At 38.1% G+C, this 21,187-nt stretch overlaps 1 protein-coding gene across 2 annotated transcripts in view; it reads left to right on the top strand.

Moving 5' to 3' along the window:
* Positions 1 to 21,187, top strand: part of LOC115415093 (deleted in malignant brain tumors 1 protein-like) — a 72,503-nt gene that overhangs the window by 10,653 nt on the left and 40,663 nt on the right. Inside the window, exons 1-8 of one of the 2 annotated variants that reach the window (XM_030128541.1) lie at positions 10,093 to 10,254; positions 10,753 to 10,823; positions 10,941 to 10,967; positions 11,099 to 11,410; positions 17,013 to 17,306; positions 17,410 to 17,724; positions 19,859 to 20,152; positions 20,372 to 20,683. In XM_030128541.1, coding sequence (XP_029984401.1) covers positions 10,772 to 10,823; positions 10,941 to 10,967; positions 11,099 to 11,410; positions 17,013 to 17,306; positions 17,410 to 17,724; positions 19,859 to 20,152; positions 20,372 to 20,683 — 1,606 coding nt within the window. In that variant the 5' untranslated portion in view covers positions 10,093 to 10,254; positions 10,753 to 10,771. Of the gene's footprint in view, positions 1 to 120; positions 436 to 682; positions 992 to 1,093; positions 1,388 to 1,481; positions 1,818 to 1,922; positions 2,028 to 3,002; positions 3,070 to 3,156; positions 10,255 to 10,752; positions 10,824 to 10,940; positions 10,968 to 11,098; positions 11,411 to 17,012; positions 17,307 to 17,409; positions 17,725 to 19,858; positions 20,153 to 20,371; positions 20,684 to 21,187 lie in introns of those variants that run through there. The other variant, XM_030128542.1, reaches the window with a different exon arrangement.

Genomic DNA, 21,187 nt, shown 5'->3' with positions numbered 1-21,187 from the left:
TGTTCTTATATTGTTGTACTAAAAAGTCATAACCTTTTATTGTATTGTGTGTTGTTGCATCTTTATTATTATAAAAGGTTCTACACATGTATGCATGTGTGTGTACTTTTCACTTCACAGATGGTTTGACAGTCCGATTGGTCAGTGGGAATGATCAGTGCTCAGGCAGAGTTGAGGTTCGTAATGGTGAAGTGTGGGGAACAGTGTGTGACACAGACTGGACCACGAATAAAGCTCAAGTGGTGTGTGAGCTGTTGGACTGTGGACATGCTGTCAGTGTTCCTGGTGGTGCCCACTTTCATCAAGGCACTGGACCAGTGATGGAAGCAACTGATTCATGTTTTACTAATATGACATCCCTTGACAAATGCTCAGCTAACGGTTTCAGAACTTCAACATGTGGACATGAGAAGGATGCTGGTGTTATTTGTGCAGGTAAAACCTTTTAAAATATGTGTTCAAAAATGTCCAGTTTACTTTTGACTTCCAGTTTGTCTTTTTTCCAGTGGGAATTAGCATTTTGCATAAATATGTGGCAGCTAAACTGGAAGCTTTTGTGCATTGATATAATGTGAATAAACATATATGTATTTCTTTCAAATCACATTCAAGAATTTAAATAATGAAAGATTGAAATGTTTTCATTCCTTTACTTTAATGTCATTTCTGTTTTCTTATACAGCACAGATTCAGTTGGTCAATGGCGCCAGTGAATGCTCTGGTAGAGTGGAGATCTTTCATGAAGGTCAATGGGGAACTGTGTGTGATGACGACTGGGGTACTCCTGATGCCATGGTGGTATGCAGACAGCTGGGATGTGGTCCTGCAATTAGTGTACATTCTGGTTCCCGCTTTGGGAGAGGCAGTGGTCCAATATGGCTGGATGATGTGATGTGCAGAGGTGAAGAACCAGTTCTAACACATTGTCGCCACAATGGTTTTGGAAAAAATAACTGTGGGCATGATGAGGATGCAGGTGTTACCTGTGTTGGTGAGAAACATATTTAAATCAAGCAGTTAGTTCACAACATCTACTGTTTTGATGCAGCTGTTTTGATTAACAAAATATGTTTTCACTTCTTCTCTGTCTCAGGTCGTCTTCATAAGCCCCAAATCACTCTGAGTCCTGCTTCAGAGGTAAACTGGGGAGACAGAGTTGAAATCACCTGCACTATAGCAACAGCACAATCGGGTGGGACGTTTGTGTTGGGGAAAAGTCAAGATTCATTTCAACTGGAGAGGAACGCTGAAAATGGAGCTGCAACATTTCTCCTCCCTGAAGTTGACTTCAGTCAGGCTGGGTCATACTTCTGTGAATATAAGAAGCAAATGTATAATCAAGTGGTTAATTTTCCTCAAGGGGATGTTGTTAAGCTCTCTGTTGCTGGTATATAACTTAAAGCTTTTTGTTGAACAAAATTGTTGATAAGGTTAGTAAAATGTGCTAAAAACTAAACTAAAAACTTGTCTTTGTGCTACAGTAAAACTGGAGAAGCCCAGCATTTCCCTGACGATGCCTCATGCACTGATGATTAACAGCCCTGACAAAAAATCGGTCAACAAAGGCGAGAGCCTCTCCATCAGCTGTTCAATTAATTCCATATATCCTGGAGGTTACTTCTATCTGAAAAGGTCTAACATCAGCACCACTGAAGCTAAACCAGCGTTTGGTCATGGTATAGTTTATGTTGCATCCTTTGAATTCCCCTCAGTGGACCATGAACACCAAGGAGAGTACAGTTGTGTCTATAGTGTTAATTTGTCATCCAAGGCCTTCACGTCTGTTCCATCAAAAACAATCCAAGTCACTGTTGTTGGTAAGAGTCCTGAATTAATTATCTAGGTTTTAACAATAAATGTAGCCATTACCCTGTTTAATGTATGAAATTCACTAACCTTTATCTAACATGTGATTATTACAGGTGGTGTGTCCTCTTCAGTTGTTTCTGGAGTACTGATTGCCATTGTGGTGTTGATACTTCTGCTGGTTATCAGTTACGTGGTCTGGAGAAAGAGAAGGAGTACTGGTATGTGAAACACACTGCAACATCAGCGTTTTATTTTGCCACAATCTGTTGACATTTTTTTTTACAGGTGAACTTGAATTTATTATGCAGCCCAACATGTGTCTGTTACATGTGGTTAGCCTCATAGCATAATTACCTAAGTCATACATTATATGGACAAAAGTATTGGGACACGTTGAATGTTTTGTAACAGGAGTCTGGGATACAAAACAATAATGATAAATGATATAGTATAGTTTTATGTTGTGGTAAATATCATATTGATTATTATAAATATCATATTGACGTTTATATCTCATATCAGCATGAACAGGACCTCTTATGAGTTTAGACATGATGTGTTCCACTATTTTTGTTCATATAGTTTATAAACATCAAAACATTTCCTTTTTGAGTTTAATGGGAGATTTTTTTCTCCCACAGTGAGATGTGAAGAAAGTAGATGGTTAGTTCTGCTACAAAATTATTATTTACACTCAAAACACTAAAAATCTTTTAGAAATTTAAAGGTAGAACATTTATAATCATAGTTATGGAAAAATGTTGAGTAAAGAGTTGAGAAAGTAAAATCTGTCTCTGAGGCATTTTGGAAGCAAAGATAACAATTTAAACAAAATTAACCAACACAATGATATTCATCACAATATAAAACTACTTTATGACATTTGTCATTATTGTTTTATATCCCAGACCCCTGTTAGAAAAGAGATACCTGAATTCAGTGTGTCCCAATACATTTGTCCATATAATGTGTGACTTAGGCAATTATGCTACGAGGCTAACGATGTGTAAATATTCAACTGAAAACTGTATGAGGTAATAATACATTCATATGTGGCATGACGTTCATTGCACAGTTCACAAGTAGTGAAACACATGCATTAATATTGTGAGTAATTTCACAAGAACTTGTTTTCAGTTCAACACATTTTACAATTATAAAAATGCCTTTTTCTGTTTGTGTTCATCTTCCAGATACCACTGTTAGGTTTACCAGCAGATTTGGAGGAGCAATAGAACAACATATGGGATACAATGACAAGTAAGTCACTAGCTGTGATGTATGAATGCTCATATAGTATTGAGATGTTGATAGTGGATCAGCAGTCACCTTCCTTTTCCCTTTCAGAGACCACAATACTCAAGTCAATGAACAGCATGGAGTCAGTCAAGAACTGGATGACAAGAATCCTAATTATGACTCAGAAGGTGTTGAGAAAATCCCAGAAGACCTGACTGGGAAACTGTGTTATGATCATGAGCCACTTGTCTTCTCTTGATGCTGAACAAACTCAAGAAATAACGTCCCTTCACCATCAGAGGAACCCAGTGAGGCCTAAAGGCCGTGTATCACTGACCTCTCTTGTCGACAGGTTCAAGTCTGCTGTACATGTAACCACACCTGACAGGGATCTGTACAAATGACCCACAGACAGACATGTTTATTGGTAATTTTATAGTAAACCATTTATTCTGAAATGTATCAGGTTTAGATCTTCTTTATGAAAATATACAAAGGCAACTTTTGACAAGATTTGTTTATTTGCTTTGATTTTTATTTTTCTTGCAAGTCCTGGTGAACACAAATATTTCATTAATACATCTGGCTGTGCAGATTGTCTTTATATTGAAGATGATTTGTCCATGATTAATAAATGTGTCTACAAAAAACATGCTGTTTCACCTGGTTTAAGAAGTGTATTTATTACCCAGTATGTCAGGGAGGGAATGTAAGAGGTTACAGAAGTTCATATGTTCAAAGCCTAATATGTACAGTATTATTTGCACATGTTTGCATATTTATGTGAGTCGTTCAGACCTTGCAATAACATATGTCCTGAGATATCTGGACACAAGTGGCTGATTAGAACTTTGTTCACACTTGGGTTTTAAAAAGCATCACCAGATGTGTCTCAAGCCATCACTTGTGATTGCATGTTAAATTCCTGCTTGATATCCAAATTAAAAGGTCATCTATAGATTTAAACCAGAGTGTGAATTACCCCTCCATAATTGGGGGGGACTCCCTTCACTTCTTCCAGCAGCTTGGCGTCCCTCAGTCTATTTATGAGATTCTGAATGCTTTTGGTCCAGATAAAATCTTGGTAAAATGGGGTTACTGCCTTAGCTGTGATCAATAAAACAGGTGTAAATAATATTCACAACAGTTGGGGATAGTAGTGATGGGCAGTAACATGTAGAGTGTGTATTTAGAAAGATAAGCACAGAAATACTCAGTTTTTATTCACTTAAAAAAAAGTTAAATGAATGTATTTATTTTTTTCTGCATGAACTGAACTTTGAAGTAGTTCATGTGATGTGCAAACTTGCACAGCACTGTCACTGATTGGACTTCTACAGCTCAATTTATTCACAATAGAATGGAAACAGAGTTTATCTCCTTGCTAGGAAGTTAGCTAACGTTAACGTTGACTGTACCAGCCTCAGTGGAATAACATTAAGTATTTGAACCAGGAGCGTAAAATCGCGTAGGGACGCTAGGGACACACCCCTACCAATTTCCAGCCACTACTATGTTGTCTCTATCAATACAACCACTGTCTGTAGTGTTTAGGCAATGATTATGGCACACAAAGGGTTAACAGTCGGTCTCTGCTAGAAGTCCCTCCTCTAACCTAATTATCATTGTCCGATTGGCTCTGCGGTTTTGCTATAGTACATATGATTGGCTGTCCCCGCTGTTACTCCATCTACTTGTAAAAGCTACAGTTATCCGCTAGTTGGACAGGACAGGACAGGAGGCAGTTCGTATCTCCAACCACTTAGCGTAAGTTGTCAACCTGTCTACATTTGTTCTGCCTGGGTCATGTCAGCTAGACGGATTTGAATATCTGAGGTGTCATTAACATTTACATTTGTACATGTGTGTTTGCCTGCATGCGTGCGCGTGCGTATGTGTGTCCGTGCGTGCAGTGTCAGTTAGCGGCATAGGCTGATAACAAAGTAATTTCTCTTTAATAGTCTTCAAAATAATGAAATGAGAATTAAAAAAAAACAACAGCAACCCCCCCTGTAATTTCCCAGGTGAGCTCTTCCAGAACAGTGCTCACTGTGTGTGTGTGACAGAGACTGAGCAGAGCTGAATGACAGTCAGACAGGTGTTGAACTAGCATCCAGGTAAAGGATGGAGAGTTTATCACCATGAAAAGGCCTTCCAAGGCCTTAACTGCACAGTTTAGAAGAGGAGAGAACAGGAGGCAGAAAAATAATCCAATTACAGAGGTATATAACCTTTTATAATGTTATAAAACATTTTATGTTACTAGCAACAGCTAGCTGAACTGAAATGAAGCAAAGTTGGCTAATAATGGAACTGTAGATGATTAAGATATGAGATATCTGCTAAGGTGTGTGGTTTACTGATTCTGAACTGGGTTATATATGTTTCTATCTGGTTTACTGCTAGTTGGCTGGTTTACATATGTTTCTGTCTGGTTTCTATGTGTTTTATATGTTTCTATCTGATTTATTTGTGTTTCTGTGTGGTTTACTGCTGGTTGGCTGTTTTATATATGTTTGTATGTGGTTTACTGCTGACTGCTTTGTGCATCTCCTCTCATGCTTCATGTATCTCCCCTTCGTACCCCCCCCCCCCCCCATATGTGTGTGTGTGTGTGTGTGTGTGTGTGTTTGTGTGCATGTGTGTGTTTTTTAAGGGGGGGCGCCAACTTCATATCTTGCCTCGGGTGCCTAAATGGCTAGACCTGGCCCTGCATGCAAGTGTGCTTGGTAATTAGGATTTGAAGAATGTAAAAGAAAAGAAAACTGGACAAAAGACACTTCTTTAGGAGTCAAAGTGTAAGTTAGTTCAAGGGTATAGAACTGTAGAGGCTCAACAATACAAATATTAAATAAAAGACACTATTTAATGCCAAACAGACACACTTTTTTAAAAGTTATTTTTACTTATTTTCACATGTTTGTATGGAAGACACCTGTTTTAAAAACACAAATAAAGAAAAATTGTGGGGAAAATACAATAAAACCTCAGATTCCAGATGCTGATGTGATTTTATCCATATTTTTGGGGAATAAATTACAATAATAATAATTGAAAATGAAAGCCTTTTTTGCTCAGGCAGTAACTGTACCATCAAACTCTATGATTGTTGTATTCATAATCTGTTCATATGTCATGCATCAACATATTTGTCAGGTGACAGACAGTAAAGAGGAGGGATGAGGCAGAGGAGGAGGTAGAGAAGGTGAAGCTGGAGGAGATAAAGGAGGAGAGGCTGTAAATTCACAGGTGAAGTTAAATAATGATGGATATGTTAGTCATGAGAATAAAATTGCAGAATGCATTAAATTCTTGTATTGTCTTTAGATATTCAGATATGCATTATAAACATGTCACTTACTGAAGTTTTTTCTGACTGATTGTTTGCTTGTTTGATCAGCTCTACATGACGTGAAATTATGATTGCAAATGCAAAAAAAACATCAACTTTCAGGTGTGCTGCCTTGGAGCACTTTTGTGTCCCCGCCAATGTCAAAATCAAACCTACTCCACTGATTTGAACTTATAAAGACATCAGCTTGTATCCATAAACAAACAAAACACTTAAATAAGGTTTTAAAATAATACATTTTACCACATACTTTTACCAATTCTGTGTCAGTATCATGACAGGTGAGCCAAATTTAGCAGGCAGTCCATGTCACTCAACATCAGCATTAGAGAATGAATAAACAAGTTGAATTTCTCAGTTGCTTTTCATGCTGTGGTGTTTAAAAATGGTACGGTTCACTTTAGGAGTGTCTAAAATAATTTTTGCCATTTTCCATGTCTGAGGAAAAATACATTTCTTTATATTTAAACTAAATACATGACAAATTGGGGTAGAAATCAAGTTTGCTACCAGTCTGAATAGTTTCATGTCTGTTGTCTGTTCTGGTTGGTTTATCCTTACATGCACGTAATAATTTTTCTACCTGAGTGACAAACTGTAGTAAAACTAAACTCACACTTTTTGTCTGCCATAATTTGATCTGTTATAAGTGAATGTGATTGTTCGTTATCCTCTAGGCTCATGTCATCCCTAAGTTTATTTACTTTATTGATAAAATAATTATAAGGTAATTCGCAATATCCAGAGGCTTGGTTAAAAAAACATCCCTCTGATTCTAGAAATGATGGAGTAGATTTAGATTTCCTGCCCATTATATTATTTAAAGTATTCCACATTTTCTTGCTGTCATACCTTATGTTATTAAATACATTTTCCGTATGAATTTTCTTCTTCTTTATAATCAGTTTGATTACATAATTTCTTAGTTTGCGATAAACTTGTTAATCCGATTCATAGTTAGAGCTAATTTCCATTTTCCTTGCATTATCTCTCTGTACCAAACATCCCTTTAATTTATTATCAGTCCAAGGTGATTTAACACTTCTAATGGATCTTTTCTTCTTTGGTTTGTGGTTATTAATTATTTCCTCAAAGAGTTTATTGAAATTTTCTACTGCATCATCAGGATCATTTTTCTCTAGCACACAGTCCCAACAAATATTCCTCACATCTTCAATAAAGTTGTTTTCATTGAAGTGTTTATATGATCTTTTAAAAATGATTTTGGGTCCTTCTCCAAGAGCTTTTGTTTTCCTCAGAATTGCTACCAGGTTGTGATCACTAGAGCCCATTGGTATGGATATTACTTTAATTTGGCTGAGTTAGTAAAGATGTGATCTATGCAGGTTGAGGTTCTAGACCCATCTCTTTTAACACTCACTCTTGTTGGCTCAGTTATCACTTGTGTTAGATTACGTGCATCTGTGATTTAACAAAGCTTATTTTTCAGTGGACAGTCTGTTGCATTCCAATTTATGTTTAAATCTCCCAGGAGATACATTTCATTAGTCAAGTCCCATACTTTGTCAATCATATCACAAATTTTATCCAAACAACTGGAATTCGTATTAGGAGGCCTATAGTAACAACCAAATAATAGGAATTTTAAGTGAAGGATGTACACTTGCAGCCATATTGCTTCAATTTCACTTGACATTAGGTCCCTCCTAATTTTTACCGGTATGCGATCTTGAATGTAAATAGTGACCCCACCTCCATTTTCATTTCTGTCCCTCATATATTTACTACATACTTACATCTGAATCATCAAAAGTAGTCAAGATGAGTTTCTGAAATCGCTAGAATATGTACGTTTCCCTGTGAGAGAATGCTAGTAATATCAATTAATTTATTTATTAGGCTACATATATTGATATGAGCAACCTTTCATCCCTTATTAGGTAAATTAATTGAAATCATTATCCAAACTCATTGATGTCATTCATCACATTTGTAACCGGAACCATTTGATTGATGCTAATTCTACAACTATTTATTAGGACATATCTAGGCCCAGCCACAACTCGAGAGATTGACATCCTCTGACAAGAACAAAACCCACATACATTCATCCACATTAAACACAAAACACCCTTGCAGTCCCGATGATCAGTGATCATTGTGAAAAACAATAGCAGTGTCCTGTTTTCCCTACTCACGCTTTAGCAGCAAATAATAATTATTAACTTCAATGATATAGTAATAAATCCAACCGAAGAGCCCTTTTGACCTAGGAAAACTTGACTCGATTCTTAAACTAAGTGGATCTCACCCAACACAACTAGTCAGTACTGTCATGTGAGAGAGACCACCCAGTCAGCAGCATCTACATCACATGAGCAAAAGTTGTCAACAAAAACAAAGTTCTCTTAGTAATCTCTGCAGCAGTCAGTTCAGTTAAAGTAGAAGAAAAGGTAAAGAAAAGTAGGTCAAAAGAAGGTGTAATGATTACCACATTTAGTATTTTCCTGTGCAGCAGTCGTTAACACTGTTTTTGAAAATGGCTTATCCTCCACTCATTCTTTTCACTCCCACACTGGACTAGTTCGGCTCCCAACTTTTGAGAAAGCCTTCCAGTTTGACAGGATCATCAAAGAAGTTGTGTTCATGGCCCTTAGATATTTTTGTAGTAGCCGGATAGATAAGAAAAGCATGGAAACCAGCCTGGCGAGCCTCCTCCATGGCAGCACAGCAGGATTTACGTTGGCTCCTGGTTGCCGCGCTGTAGTCCACTGTGAAACGGATCTCCTTCCTTTCGATGTTCAGGGCTGAGTCTCTTGCTGCTTCCAGAATTCATGCTCTATCCGTATATTGGAGACACACAAAAATCATCACACTTGGCTTGTGAGAAATATTGCCTCGGGGTGGGGGGTCTGTCTCTCATAGTGGGGAACCACAGCGACAGTTGATCTGTGACCCAGGTACAAATCCAGCTCATGCACCTGCTCACTCAAGAGCTTCCTCATTTGTTTCCTGCTGTTATACTCATGATAAAGACTGTTACTGACTTTTACCTGCATTCTGACTGTATTGCATTTGGGTTCAATCCACTCAAAGCAAAAAGACATGCAGTTAAGCACATTCAAGAGTTTGCCAGTAAACACAATATTTTAGGACTGGGAATAAAATGGAAAAAAGGGGAAGCACACCATGTGGTGTTTAAGCAGGGGGTTGGTGTTAATTTGTAACTGGAGCAAAAGTGGGAAATAAAGTGCATATATGTGGTAACAAATGGTGAAATGGACCATATTAAAATGCTGAATGGACACTGGTCAGTTGCAACATCTCATCCATTACACAACTGCAACACTTTTTTCATATAATACACACTGAGACCTTCACATGCACATTTCATTAACATTAATATCAAATAGAGGGTCTGATGATGATGTTGAGCGTAAAAGTGTAATGTCATCCATGTGCCATGTGCATACACCTTACTCTTTGTTATTTTATTTTGTAGAGGTTAATGAACACTGATCACATCACATAATGTACACAAGAGAATAAATATATACAACCAGCATGTCATGTCCATTTATAAATGAATCTGTACAAAACACCTGTTAGCTTGAACTGAAACATTAGAAAAGGCTCTACTGTCAGAGCGGTTCATATTAGGACTTATGACCTACTGTGCACTGTGCCATTTCATGTCTTATTATGAAACACTTGAGGTGGGAGGGGTGGGTATAAGTTTTGGCTCCAACGGTGTAACAAAAAAACTTACAACACATTTAACCAGAAGACAAGAGAGTAATAAATCACTTCTTCTGTCCCTTATTGAAGGATTGAGAGCTGCTGCCAGACAAGGACTTCTGTGATGAGAAAAAACCTGCTTCAAATGTTGTGAGGTAAGGAAAATACTTGCACCACTGTTGTACCACTGTTTAATAACCTGTTCTTGCAGATTAGAGCTCAGTGTCTATACCGCATTTTGACTCAAAATGATGAACGTTATTTCAGTAAATTCAGACCACAAATACAGGTCATTTTAAGAGCTTGAGTTTCAATCAATAATATGTTGCTAATTTTATTTAATGTAATTATGAGGTGGCATGGATTTGGACTCATATCATGTGTTGTGCTCTGTTAACACTATGATTCAGTACAGATGGTCACTGAGATTTTAATTTCATCTACATAATGTGACAGAAAAGAATGGAGATAGTTTAACGTACTGTATGTCTAAGTTCAACAATAACAGTGACAGTTATGCAACCATTTTAAGCTACTGTACTGCATGAATTTATTATTCTAGCATAGAACAAAATGGTGAAACAACATAGCCAAAAAGTAAAACAATTGTTAATTCTGTAAAAATACTTTCTTCTACGTTACTTTTTTGACAGAATTTCACTTCAGAACAACATGACGTTCATTTCTGTTGAAAAGCTACACTTGGCATGTTATTTGTCAGTGGGTGAGTTTCTCATTTTGTTTAGCTTTAAAAATTTTGCCTGATAAATTTTGCCTTTAAAATTCCCTAAATACAGAATCAAAAATGTTTTGACTTGTAGTTGTGATTTTTCACCTGTAGGTCTGCTGAGTCTACCACTGTTGACAGGTCAGTATGTTACAGTTAGGTTTAATGACTGAAACATCCTATTCAAATTTTGCCATAGTCCTGCCCTCACAAAAAAAAGGATATGTTACAGTATGCTGTGATAATCTGCAGTTATTTATGTTTTGATTCAGATTGTACAAAAGTACGGCTGGTGGGAGGTAAACTGTGTTCTGGTAGAGTGGAGGTCTTCTACATGAACAGCTGGGGGACAGTATGTGATGACGAGTGGGGGATGAGCAATGCTGAAGTGTTGTGTCGAGAGCTTAATTGTGGACCAGCTATCGAAGTCAAAAAAAAGGCCTTCTTTGGACAAGGAAGTAACAGCATCTGGCTGGATGATGTATGGTGCTCTGGTAGTGAGTCTTCCATCTTCAACTGTCAACACGATCGTCTAGGAGATCACGACTGTAACCATGGAGAAGATGTTGGTGTTATCTGTTCAGGTACCATTCTGTGTGTATCTTTTTTTTACTTGACCACCTGTCATGATTTTAAGCTGAATCATGCCTGGTATTTGCACTCTCCTTTTAAACACTTTTTAAATTCAAATTTATATGACTGTTTGTTTTACGCGTATGTGTATGTTTATGTATATGTTTGCCGCTGATAACACTGTGAATTTCCCCATTGTGGGATCAATAAAGGAATATCTTAACTTAACTTATCTTATCCTATCCTACATTTAAAATAACCTGAAAGCACTGGGTTAGCTCTAGCAACCAAGAAGCTGAGCCAAGACCAATAATGCATCTATCAAAGAAAAATTAAGAATTGTATCTGCAGGAGCTGAACTTGGGGGATGTCACACCTTTCTCTTATAGCTCTCTTCTCTGGCTCCAAATCAAAAACTTAATATAAATAGGGTGATCCAACATCCTCTTTTACCTTGACATGTCCTCTTTTCCTGTCCGGAAGGTCCAGGCTATCGAGGACTGACCCTGCCATATTTAATAATATGTACAGAAATATAAAAATGGCTCGATAAATTAAATTGTGTGCCAATACATGATACAAAAAAACTTAGAAGGCATTTATTTACTTTAACATTTCATTTTCCATACCATTTATTTATTTATTTTATCCTTATCCTTGCATTTATTTTGTGTTGTTTTCTATTTACATTGTCTTTATCTCTTTTTTTCATTTATTTCTATCTTTTATTTTCATCTGACAGCTTATTAATTTATTGGCTTTTTTTTTTTAAATTCATAGTCATATTTACCTCCCCAGTATTCTCTCTCTTGCATTTTCTTCCTCTATTTATTTCTCCAAGCCTATTTATTCCTGCGTGTCCTTTTTACATTTCTGTATGCATTTCTGCTTCATTAGGCAAATGAGGGAGGGTGGTCTTTAAAGGCCTGTCTTGGGGTCAGCTCTTTGCCTATTGGTTAATTCGTACACTCCAAGAAACGGTTCATGGTTTAGTAAGTTATGCTTAAAATCAAGAGTTTTTTCTGCTTAAAAAAATAAGTTTGTTACATGTACACATTGTAATCAGTTGATAAGTTATTTTATGAAGTTGGTCTATATGAAAAGTAAAGGAAACAGTCGTAACTTAGTAATATATCGATTTTGAACAGACATTTCGGCCTTAACTTAACAAAGCAGTATATTAAGTTAGTATCACTTAAAAATCTTGGAAGCTTCCTCAAAAGCTGAGTACAAAGCTGACGAGCCTGGATATGTTTTGCTGACAGACCACACCTACCACAAGAAATGGAGGGAAGTACAGGGAAAAAAAAGGGAGAAACATGATTTTGCGCAGAACTTTACTAAACTTTAAGGCTTGATAGAATTTAGCTTTGTTTTATTCAGCGAATAACTATCAACACACACAACAAGACATCATTTTTACACCACACTAAAGTCTTTTCCTCAGCTAGAGGTGGTAACGTTTAAGCTAGTAATGTAAGACTTTTATTTAACTGATGTAGCAATTCCACCATAACGTTAGTCTTGTTAGATTTTATTTTATGGAAGCCGAATGGTGTTATGGTTGTTAATTGGCACTGAATTTCTACAGCAGTAGTTTTAATTGTTCGAGGACTGAATAATACACATTTTGCTACTTTCTAATTTAAAATTGTAGTATATATTGTGGCGTGTTTGTCGCATTGCATTGTAGGTATTGGGTATATTGTTGAAAATGTGTTATTTGATGTGCAGGGGTTCAGCAGGGTTGTGGTGTTGGTGTTAATTTTGAGTTAATGTGTGCATGGTAATGTTTATTGGCCTTTTTGTGTTTATTTTTGTATTTTTATAGAACTGCACCATGAGTAAGAGCCATAGGCCAAACGATGCCTTTCCTGTTTATTGTCAACTGTAGTTATATTGGTCAATGTAACTTTTCACTGCTTGACAAATATAATTAAATGTTCTTAATAGAATGGGGACGATAGTGTTGTGTACAATTGGGGTATCAACATGTAGACAGATATAGTAATTGAGATGCATAGAAAAATAATAAGCAGTTTGATCATATAACTGCATTTTTTTGTGTGGAATTTGATCTGATGTACAGAAATAAGTTAGGCCAATTCAAAAAATTAAGGTTACTACTTGTATGGACATTTTTGAGTAGAATAAAAGTAAAACAATAAGTCAGTATAACTAAATGGAGTAGTTTTTACACAATTAAAATTAAGTTCGTTCAACTTAATTAAGCTTGTAGAGTAGAAAGCAAATCATGTTGTTCGTACTAAAGTAATAGAGTTTACCTAACTAGAGAAATTTTGTGGCATTTAAGCAATTATGGCCAAGTTGAAATAACTTAAAAAGATTAATGGAAATTGTTACACCAATTTTTTTTATGTTGAGCCAACTTATCATTTTTTAGAGTGTATTAGGGTGCTGTGCTGTCAGTGCAGAATGGCATACCTGGGATTTGTGGTCTAACCCATAAAGACCCGGACCCATTTCTACTTCAAGGAAAATTAAGGGGGGCACAACACAGGTTAAATAGAGCACATAGAACACGTTTCTAAAAAAAAAAAGTTTGATTCCACCACTAGGTGGCAGAGATCTCAAAAGTGACTTATTTGCCACTTTGGGCCTTCAAGAGTTAAATTATTTGTTAAACCTTAATCTTGAATTTCTAAAAATAAATCAGCATGAGAATGTATTTCTTTGTTTTTTTATTTGTATATCATCAGATCAACATCCAATATCATTAATACTCTCCCTACCTTCCTCTTTACACCACCAATCACATTCATTTCTACTCTCAAACAAAGATCCTACCAGAACATAACATTTTTAACTCCACAACAAATAACCTAGGATCTCAACAACTACTGGGTGATTGCCAGTGTAGCAGAGAGGTTTATGTGTGCTTAGGCAAAATGGTGTGCTTTAAAACAGTTTCTCTCTTCAGTGAAGCAGAGACGCACGTCACACATCTGACAGAGGGTGGTGGTTGCATTCTGTTTGCAGACTGTACAGCGGCCACGCTTTGCGCATTTCACAGGCCAGTGTGCAACCTGGTCCAGACGAACATCATCAGGAACTCTAACACGGACTCTCTTGGGAGTTGCTGGTTGAGGTGTGGTGTTGCTGTTGAGTGATGGGCGCCCCCTTTTTTCCTGGATGAGGATGAGGCTAGTTGCCACCTCTGCCTGGAATCTTCTTTGATTCAGTGGCCTCTCACCAAGCAGCTTGCAGTCACGGCGGTAGGTCAGCCATGCGTTGACCAAGGCTAGCATGATGCTGTGCCAGAAGAGGTAGATGTACCACCGCCATGATCTCATGTTGTACTTGTACCTGGCAATACATCCATCATTGAGGTCAACCCCCCCCCCCCATGAAGGTGTCGTACTCTTTGACGACGTGTGGCTGGTTGACGTCAAGGAATGCCTTCTCTTGTTTTCTCCAGCGGCGAGCTTTGTCTTGTGGTTCCACTGCAGCGTGAGAGGAGATCAAGGTGACTGACCTGTTGTCATGCCACTTTACAATAGCCATGGACCCCCCTTTCTCCACCCTGGCATCAAAAGATCCTCTGCCTCTCTTGGCAAGACTCTTGTCATCCTCAAGCAGACATCCAGACAAGCGATTGCTGCGGAGTGTTCCTGCAATACATAAACAATAAGATAAGATGAGTGACAAAACTACAAACAAAAACAAGAGAGGCTAATGGAGAATATTATGCAGAGCGTGAAATGTTTTTGTTGTTATTAACTGTGTGTGTGTGTCAGTGTACATGTGTGTGTCAGTAAGTGTCAGTGTGCATGTTAGTATGTGTGTGTGTTTGCATCTGTTACCTGTGTAGAAGTTCTGCCGCTGAAGAAGCTGATGCACTAGTGCTGCTGAAGAGAACAGGTTGTCGGCGAACACTTTGTAGTTCTGGCCTGGTGGAAGAGTTTCACACAGCTTGAGCACCACGTCGCCTCCCATGCCAAGTGTGGTTCTTTTCCCAGTGCCACCTTCATACACCTGAAAATCACAGAGGATTCCTGTGGAAGTGCAACGGACCCAGATCTTGAATCCCCAGGGGTGGGGCTTGCTCTTGACATACTGCCTTATTGGGCTGCATGTTCCTCTGAAAGACACCATTTGCTCATCGATTGATTTACTCTTCTGGAGTGATCTCAAGACATTGTTTGCGGAACCTATCAAGCCATGGACGGATCTTCCAGCACTTGTCCCCTTCTTGCCTGTTTGACAAATCCATATTGTCAGTGAAGTGAAGAGATGTGAGCAGAGTCTGAAACCGATTGTGTGACATGTTATCAGCTACCATGGCACATCTTGTGTCGTTTTCCCAGTAGGCACGGTTTCCCAGAAGCTGGCAAAGACCCATGCGTAGGTACATGCCAATTAGGATTTCCAGCTCCTTGACTGTGGTGGACACATTCTTGAGTGTGCCAGAGGTTTGGACACTGTACAGATTGGTTTGCACCATCATTGATTCAATCATCTCCTCTGTAATAAACCTCCTAAAGTACTGCAGGGGAGTGGGGAGCACATCTGGAGGTATGACACTCTCTCCTTTTGCAGTCAGGGGCTTCAAAAGGTTTCTTTCTCCATGTGAACTTTTCTTGGCCAAGAGGGTGTTTGTTGGTTGAGGTACTTGGCTGAGGTGCTTCTCCTGGTTGAGACACTTCCCCTTCTGGTTGAGATATTTCCCCCACTGGTTGTGGCACTTCCCTATCTGACTCACATTCAGACTCACTTGACTCCTGATTCAAGGGAGTGTAATTGGGACCTCCAACAGGATCGTCTTCATCTGAGCTGGTATCACCAAATCCCTCAATCTCACTTTCATCTCCATTCTAAATCATGTCCAAAATCAACTGTCTGTGCTTATTCCAATCCCATCTCTTTTTCCTATCCATCTAGAGAAAAAAAAAGTTAACTATTCATGTCTTGCAGCTGATGTCATGTCATGACAGAGTCCTAGACCTGCCATGTTGTTAATAGCTAGCTAATTGGTGCCAAACAGGTCTTATTGCAACCCATGAATAAAATTATTTAACTAATATTGGTTCCATAAAGATAAAAAAAAACATTTATACAATATATAACTAAATATTATTGAATCAGCAAAATAAACTGATCAGATCATGATTAGTTTTCTTATTGTGACACATATGTCACAACAATTTTTTTCAACTGTTTTTAGGCTAATTGCCCGATGTGACATCTGTGTCACACCAATATTTACGTGATAATTTTATACAAAGTGTGTGAACAATAGCTTATTTTTGACAAACAGCATGATATTTAAACATTGCAATCCTTCAATTAGAAAAATCTTACCTTTTAGACTCAGAACAACCTATGTTAAAATTAGCTGGCTAGCTGGATTTTCCATATGCAACTTTTGGTCAAGTTCTGTTGTTTGGTATGGGATCAAATGATCACCCCACTGGTCACATGACCTATCATAAATGCGCTATAGGTGTCACTCTGGGACTTCATGAGTAAAAAATCAAGGAATTAGCTTAACATAGAACCATCCAGAATGTTTATAAGGTGTGAGACACCCACCATGTCACCATGGGTCCTTTCGGGCTAAAACACTAAAATATCATTCTACATCATTTGCAGACAGTGTGAAGCTGGTCAATGGAAGTAATCGTTGCAGGGGGAGAGTGGAACTGTACCACAATAGTCAGTGGAGACGAGTGTGTGATAGCGGCTGGGGTAAGGAAGAAGCTGATCTAGCCTGCAGATTGGCCGAATGTGGCTCTTCGGTGGATCAGAGTGAAGTGTTAGATTTTGGAGAGGCACATGGGTTGTCTGGAGTCAAAGCCAACTGTTCAGGAAATGAGCAGTCTCTCTTTGAATGCAGTCTTCAGGAATTTCAGGAAAGCTGTGTTGATGCCACTGTTGTCTGCTCAAGTAAGTTATACATTTTCTTTTTTGTCTTAAAAATGTAAAGCCTTTGTTGTCCATTCGTTTTAAATCAAATATAACATCAATTTTCGTTCTTTCAATGTCATAGATGCTAAACCAATTCGATTGGTCGGTGGGAATAATCGATGCGCGGGTCGAGTGGAGATCTACGCTATGGAAGAATGGGGAACAGTTTGTGATGACGGATGGGGGTTTGAAGAAGCGACGGTTGCATGCCGACAAATGAATTGTGGGAATGCTCTGAGTGCAAAATCCGGTGCCTTTTTTGGCAGAGGTGGAGGAAGAATTTTGATTGATGACATTAACTGCATTGGTAACGAGACATCCCTTTTTGACTGCCGTCATAGAGGCTTCGGTATCCATTTCTGTAGCCACAGTGAAGATGCTGGGGTTATATGCACAGGTAATGTATCTGACAGGGATGACAGTTTTGTTACCCACTGCATGATACTGAAAAATTGTTACAAAGTGTAGGGGAAAATTGCTGGTTGAATGTCCAGGTGTGGATGTGTGAGAGGAGTAGTTCAGGGACATCTGTATGACTGAGAATCAAAAACAATGCTGCAGAGACCTATGAAGTCCTGAGACTGTTAGTTTGACATTTTGTACTGGTTTCACTACTTAAAGGAGTGATATTTTGCTTTTTTTTTATATGGAATTATACATTTTAAAACATTTCCCTGTGGTCTACATAAACTGTAAATGCTGTTCTTGGGTCTGAAATCTTCATTAATTCAACTCCACAGATCCATCTTCAACCCTATTTCTGAGTAATGACACCAGAAATGTTGTTTTGAGCGCTGGCCCTTTAAATACACATGAGCCACTTTACACCCCACTCCCTCCAGGTTGTTGGCTGTGCTGTTCTGTCCCATTCAGCCACTTGTGTTTGTTAATACAACCAACAACTGAACATTTAGGTAATCGGCTTGAAGTTTGGACATATTTTCAGTATGGACAATAACCGCATCTGCTGATAAACAGTTATGGCGTACTCAGAGAAATGTTCGTCGGAAGTCTTCACCTTATATGTGCAAATGTCGTGACATAACTAGTTATAGACGTAACAAATTAAGAAGGAATTAAAATGGGTTGTAGAAATCCACTAAATTTTTTGCCAAAATGAATATAAAGACACCTTTGCAGCACCTGGAGGATTCAAATTCAAACGTTTTAAACTATTAGGGTCCAAATACACAAATAAATATATCAAAGACTAACAAAAATGGGTTTAGCAAAATATGACCCCTTTGAGAAAGACCTGCATCAAAATGAATATCTGTCAACACTCTAAAAAAAACAGTGTTAAAAAAAGTTTTATTTTCTTTTTTCATACACATTTCATGACAGAGTCATCATGTTTGATTGGAGGGGCAAGAGCTTCAAAATAAAGCCAATGCACTGATGGTGACTGGGGTTGGCTCCAAAAAGCCCTGAGTACCAGAAACATACACCCAACATTTCTATAAAAAATAGTTAACATAATTATTTTCTCTCATCATTCAGGTCTCTTTCATTATTTGTAACGTCTAATAAGAGTTCTGGTGGTTCATATTTATTTTTTTCTCCTAACCCCTCAACCATAATCAGATCTCAGGTTGAATAAAAGGGTTTCATGTCTGCTGTTTTGGAATTTAATTGACAGATCTGTATGTCAGACTGTCGGAGCTTGTGTTTATTTAATTCAAACACTTTTTTTTCTCCTGACGGACAGCTCCACTGTAGTTATGGTTAATAAGTTGCACTGGCCATGACCCTATCAGACACCCTCATACCCCATAATTCTGCCTCTTTCATTCAGATATGGTCACTTCAGGGTGCAAAACAGCTAACATTGCAACAGTCCAAACTCAAACTACCAGCCTTAGAATGGCAGTTCAGAAACCAATAGCTGACAACAGAGCTTCTCTGTCCATTAATTATATGCAGTGTTATATGCAAAAGATTTTAAAACTGAACCAAAGAATTAAGCTGTTTTAATCTGTAGAATGCAGATTCCATTTGTCATTTTTATACATCACCAATATTCATTTATTTATTTCATCCCAATTAAACTAAATCATACAAGTCTGTTTACTGCTTAAAATATGTTTCAGTGTTTACCATCAATTTACAGTAAATACACTCTCTTCTTCATCGTCCAAAATGTTGATATTCATAAGAACACATGAAAATATACATTTGGTGTTAATATGAAGTTATTTAACTTGTTTTAATAGCTCTGGCTTCACTTTTGGGGGCAGCCATGACCTAGAAGGCTGGAGAGTTGGCTTGTGACCGAAGGGTCGCTGGTTCAATTTCCCTGGACTGCCAGAAAATTGTTGGCTGATGCGTCCTTGAGCAAGGCACTTAACCTCCTCATTTTCTCCCTGGGTGTTTGATATGGCCAACCCACTGCTCCTAGTCTGCAGTGTGTGGTGTGTTCCTGCATGTTCTAGTGATGGGTTAAAAGCAGAAGGTCAATTGCGGTATGTGATGCATGTATACTGATAAATAAAGAATCTGAATTAATTAATTTCTTTTGCCTTCCTACCTAGGATCAATCAGATCCAATGGCGGGACTGACCGCTGCTCTGGCAGATTGGAGGTGTCCCGTGGTGGCAGATGGGGGAAAGTCTGTAACAATAACTGGGGCCCACGTGAAGAAAAGATGCTGTGTTACGAACTCTCCTGTGGAGCTCCTATCAAAACACATGACACACCAATCTACAGAGAAAACAGTGGACAAAGGAGTTATTTGAGTAACTGCTCTGTGGATGTGAACTCAATCACAAACTGTACATTTACAGAAAACCCAGAGAGGTGTGAGGGTGTTTCTCTGTCCTGTAAAGGTAAGACAGCATGTTCAGAAATAATAGAAAAGGCTCTAATCGGTGGATTTCTTGTTATCCATTTTTATTTAAGGTTTGGCTTTTTCCATGATGTTTTCAATGTCTCAATATTTACACCTCTGCTAAGTTCCTACATAAACTGAATGTGTTCAAAAATAATCCAACTATTATTAGCATTCAGTGTGTGAACAGTTGAAACATGACAGAACTTCTTTTCAGGTACTCCATTAAGGATTGTGAACGGCACTGATCGATGCTCTGGCAGAGTGGAGGTTGTGCACAGTGGTGAGTGGGGAACAGTGACTGATGAATGGTGGGACATCTTGGATGCCGACGTCCTGTGCAGAGAAATGGACTGTGGGATGGCTTTAGCAGCAAAATCTGGAGCCTTCTTTGGCGAAGGTCAGGGACGTATCTGGTTGAATAGGATCAACTGTTTGGGTAATGAGTCTTCCATTGTGAACTGTGAGCATTTTTCATTTGGATCAAGTGGCTATGGTCATAACAAAGATGCTGGTGTGGTGTGTTCAGGTAAGTACGACTTCATAACACAGTGACTAAACTACTTAAGCATTTGATATGAGATAAATATCTGATAACTCAATAACATCTGTTGAATGCCAAATAAAAAAACGTATAATAAAGTGTGTATTTACCTTCAGGAGGTAAAAAAGAAATTCAAGAATGACAACATAGGTGAAGTGGTTGCATATCATAAATATATTAGTGCTGGGCAGCGATTAAAATTTTTAATCGCAATTAATCATATGGATTTCTGCAGTTAATCATGATTAATCACATAGTTATATTGGGGGGGGGGTCACCGGCATCAACAACGTGTATTGCCTTTAAGTGATATTTCAGACTGGAAGTACTCCGGTGATAAAAAATAATTCCACATTGCAGTGCTTACAAACAGCTTTGGCCTTCTCAACCCCACCATCTGAAGACATTTAAAATGAAAATGTCCATGGAAAAGGCCGGTACTTCTCTCCATGTTTATGTCCCCGCCAGTTTATTTCCGGTTGTGAGTGA

This window comes from Sphaeramia orbicularis, chromosome 24 (assembly GCF_902148855.1).
Source record: "Sphaeramia orbicularis chromosome 24, fSphaOr1.1, whole genome shotgun sequence".
NCBI classification, from domain to species: domain Eukaryota; kingdom Metazoa; phylum Chordata; class Actinopteri; order Kurtiformes; family Apogonidae; genus Sphaeramia; species Sphaeramia orbicularis.
The sequence above is the reverse complement of the archived record's forward strand: the minus strand, read 5'-3'. Positions and strand labels throughout refer to the sequence as shown.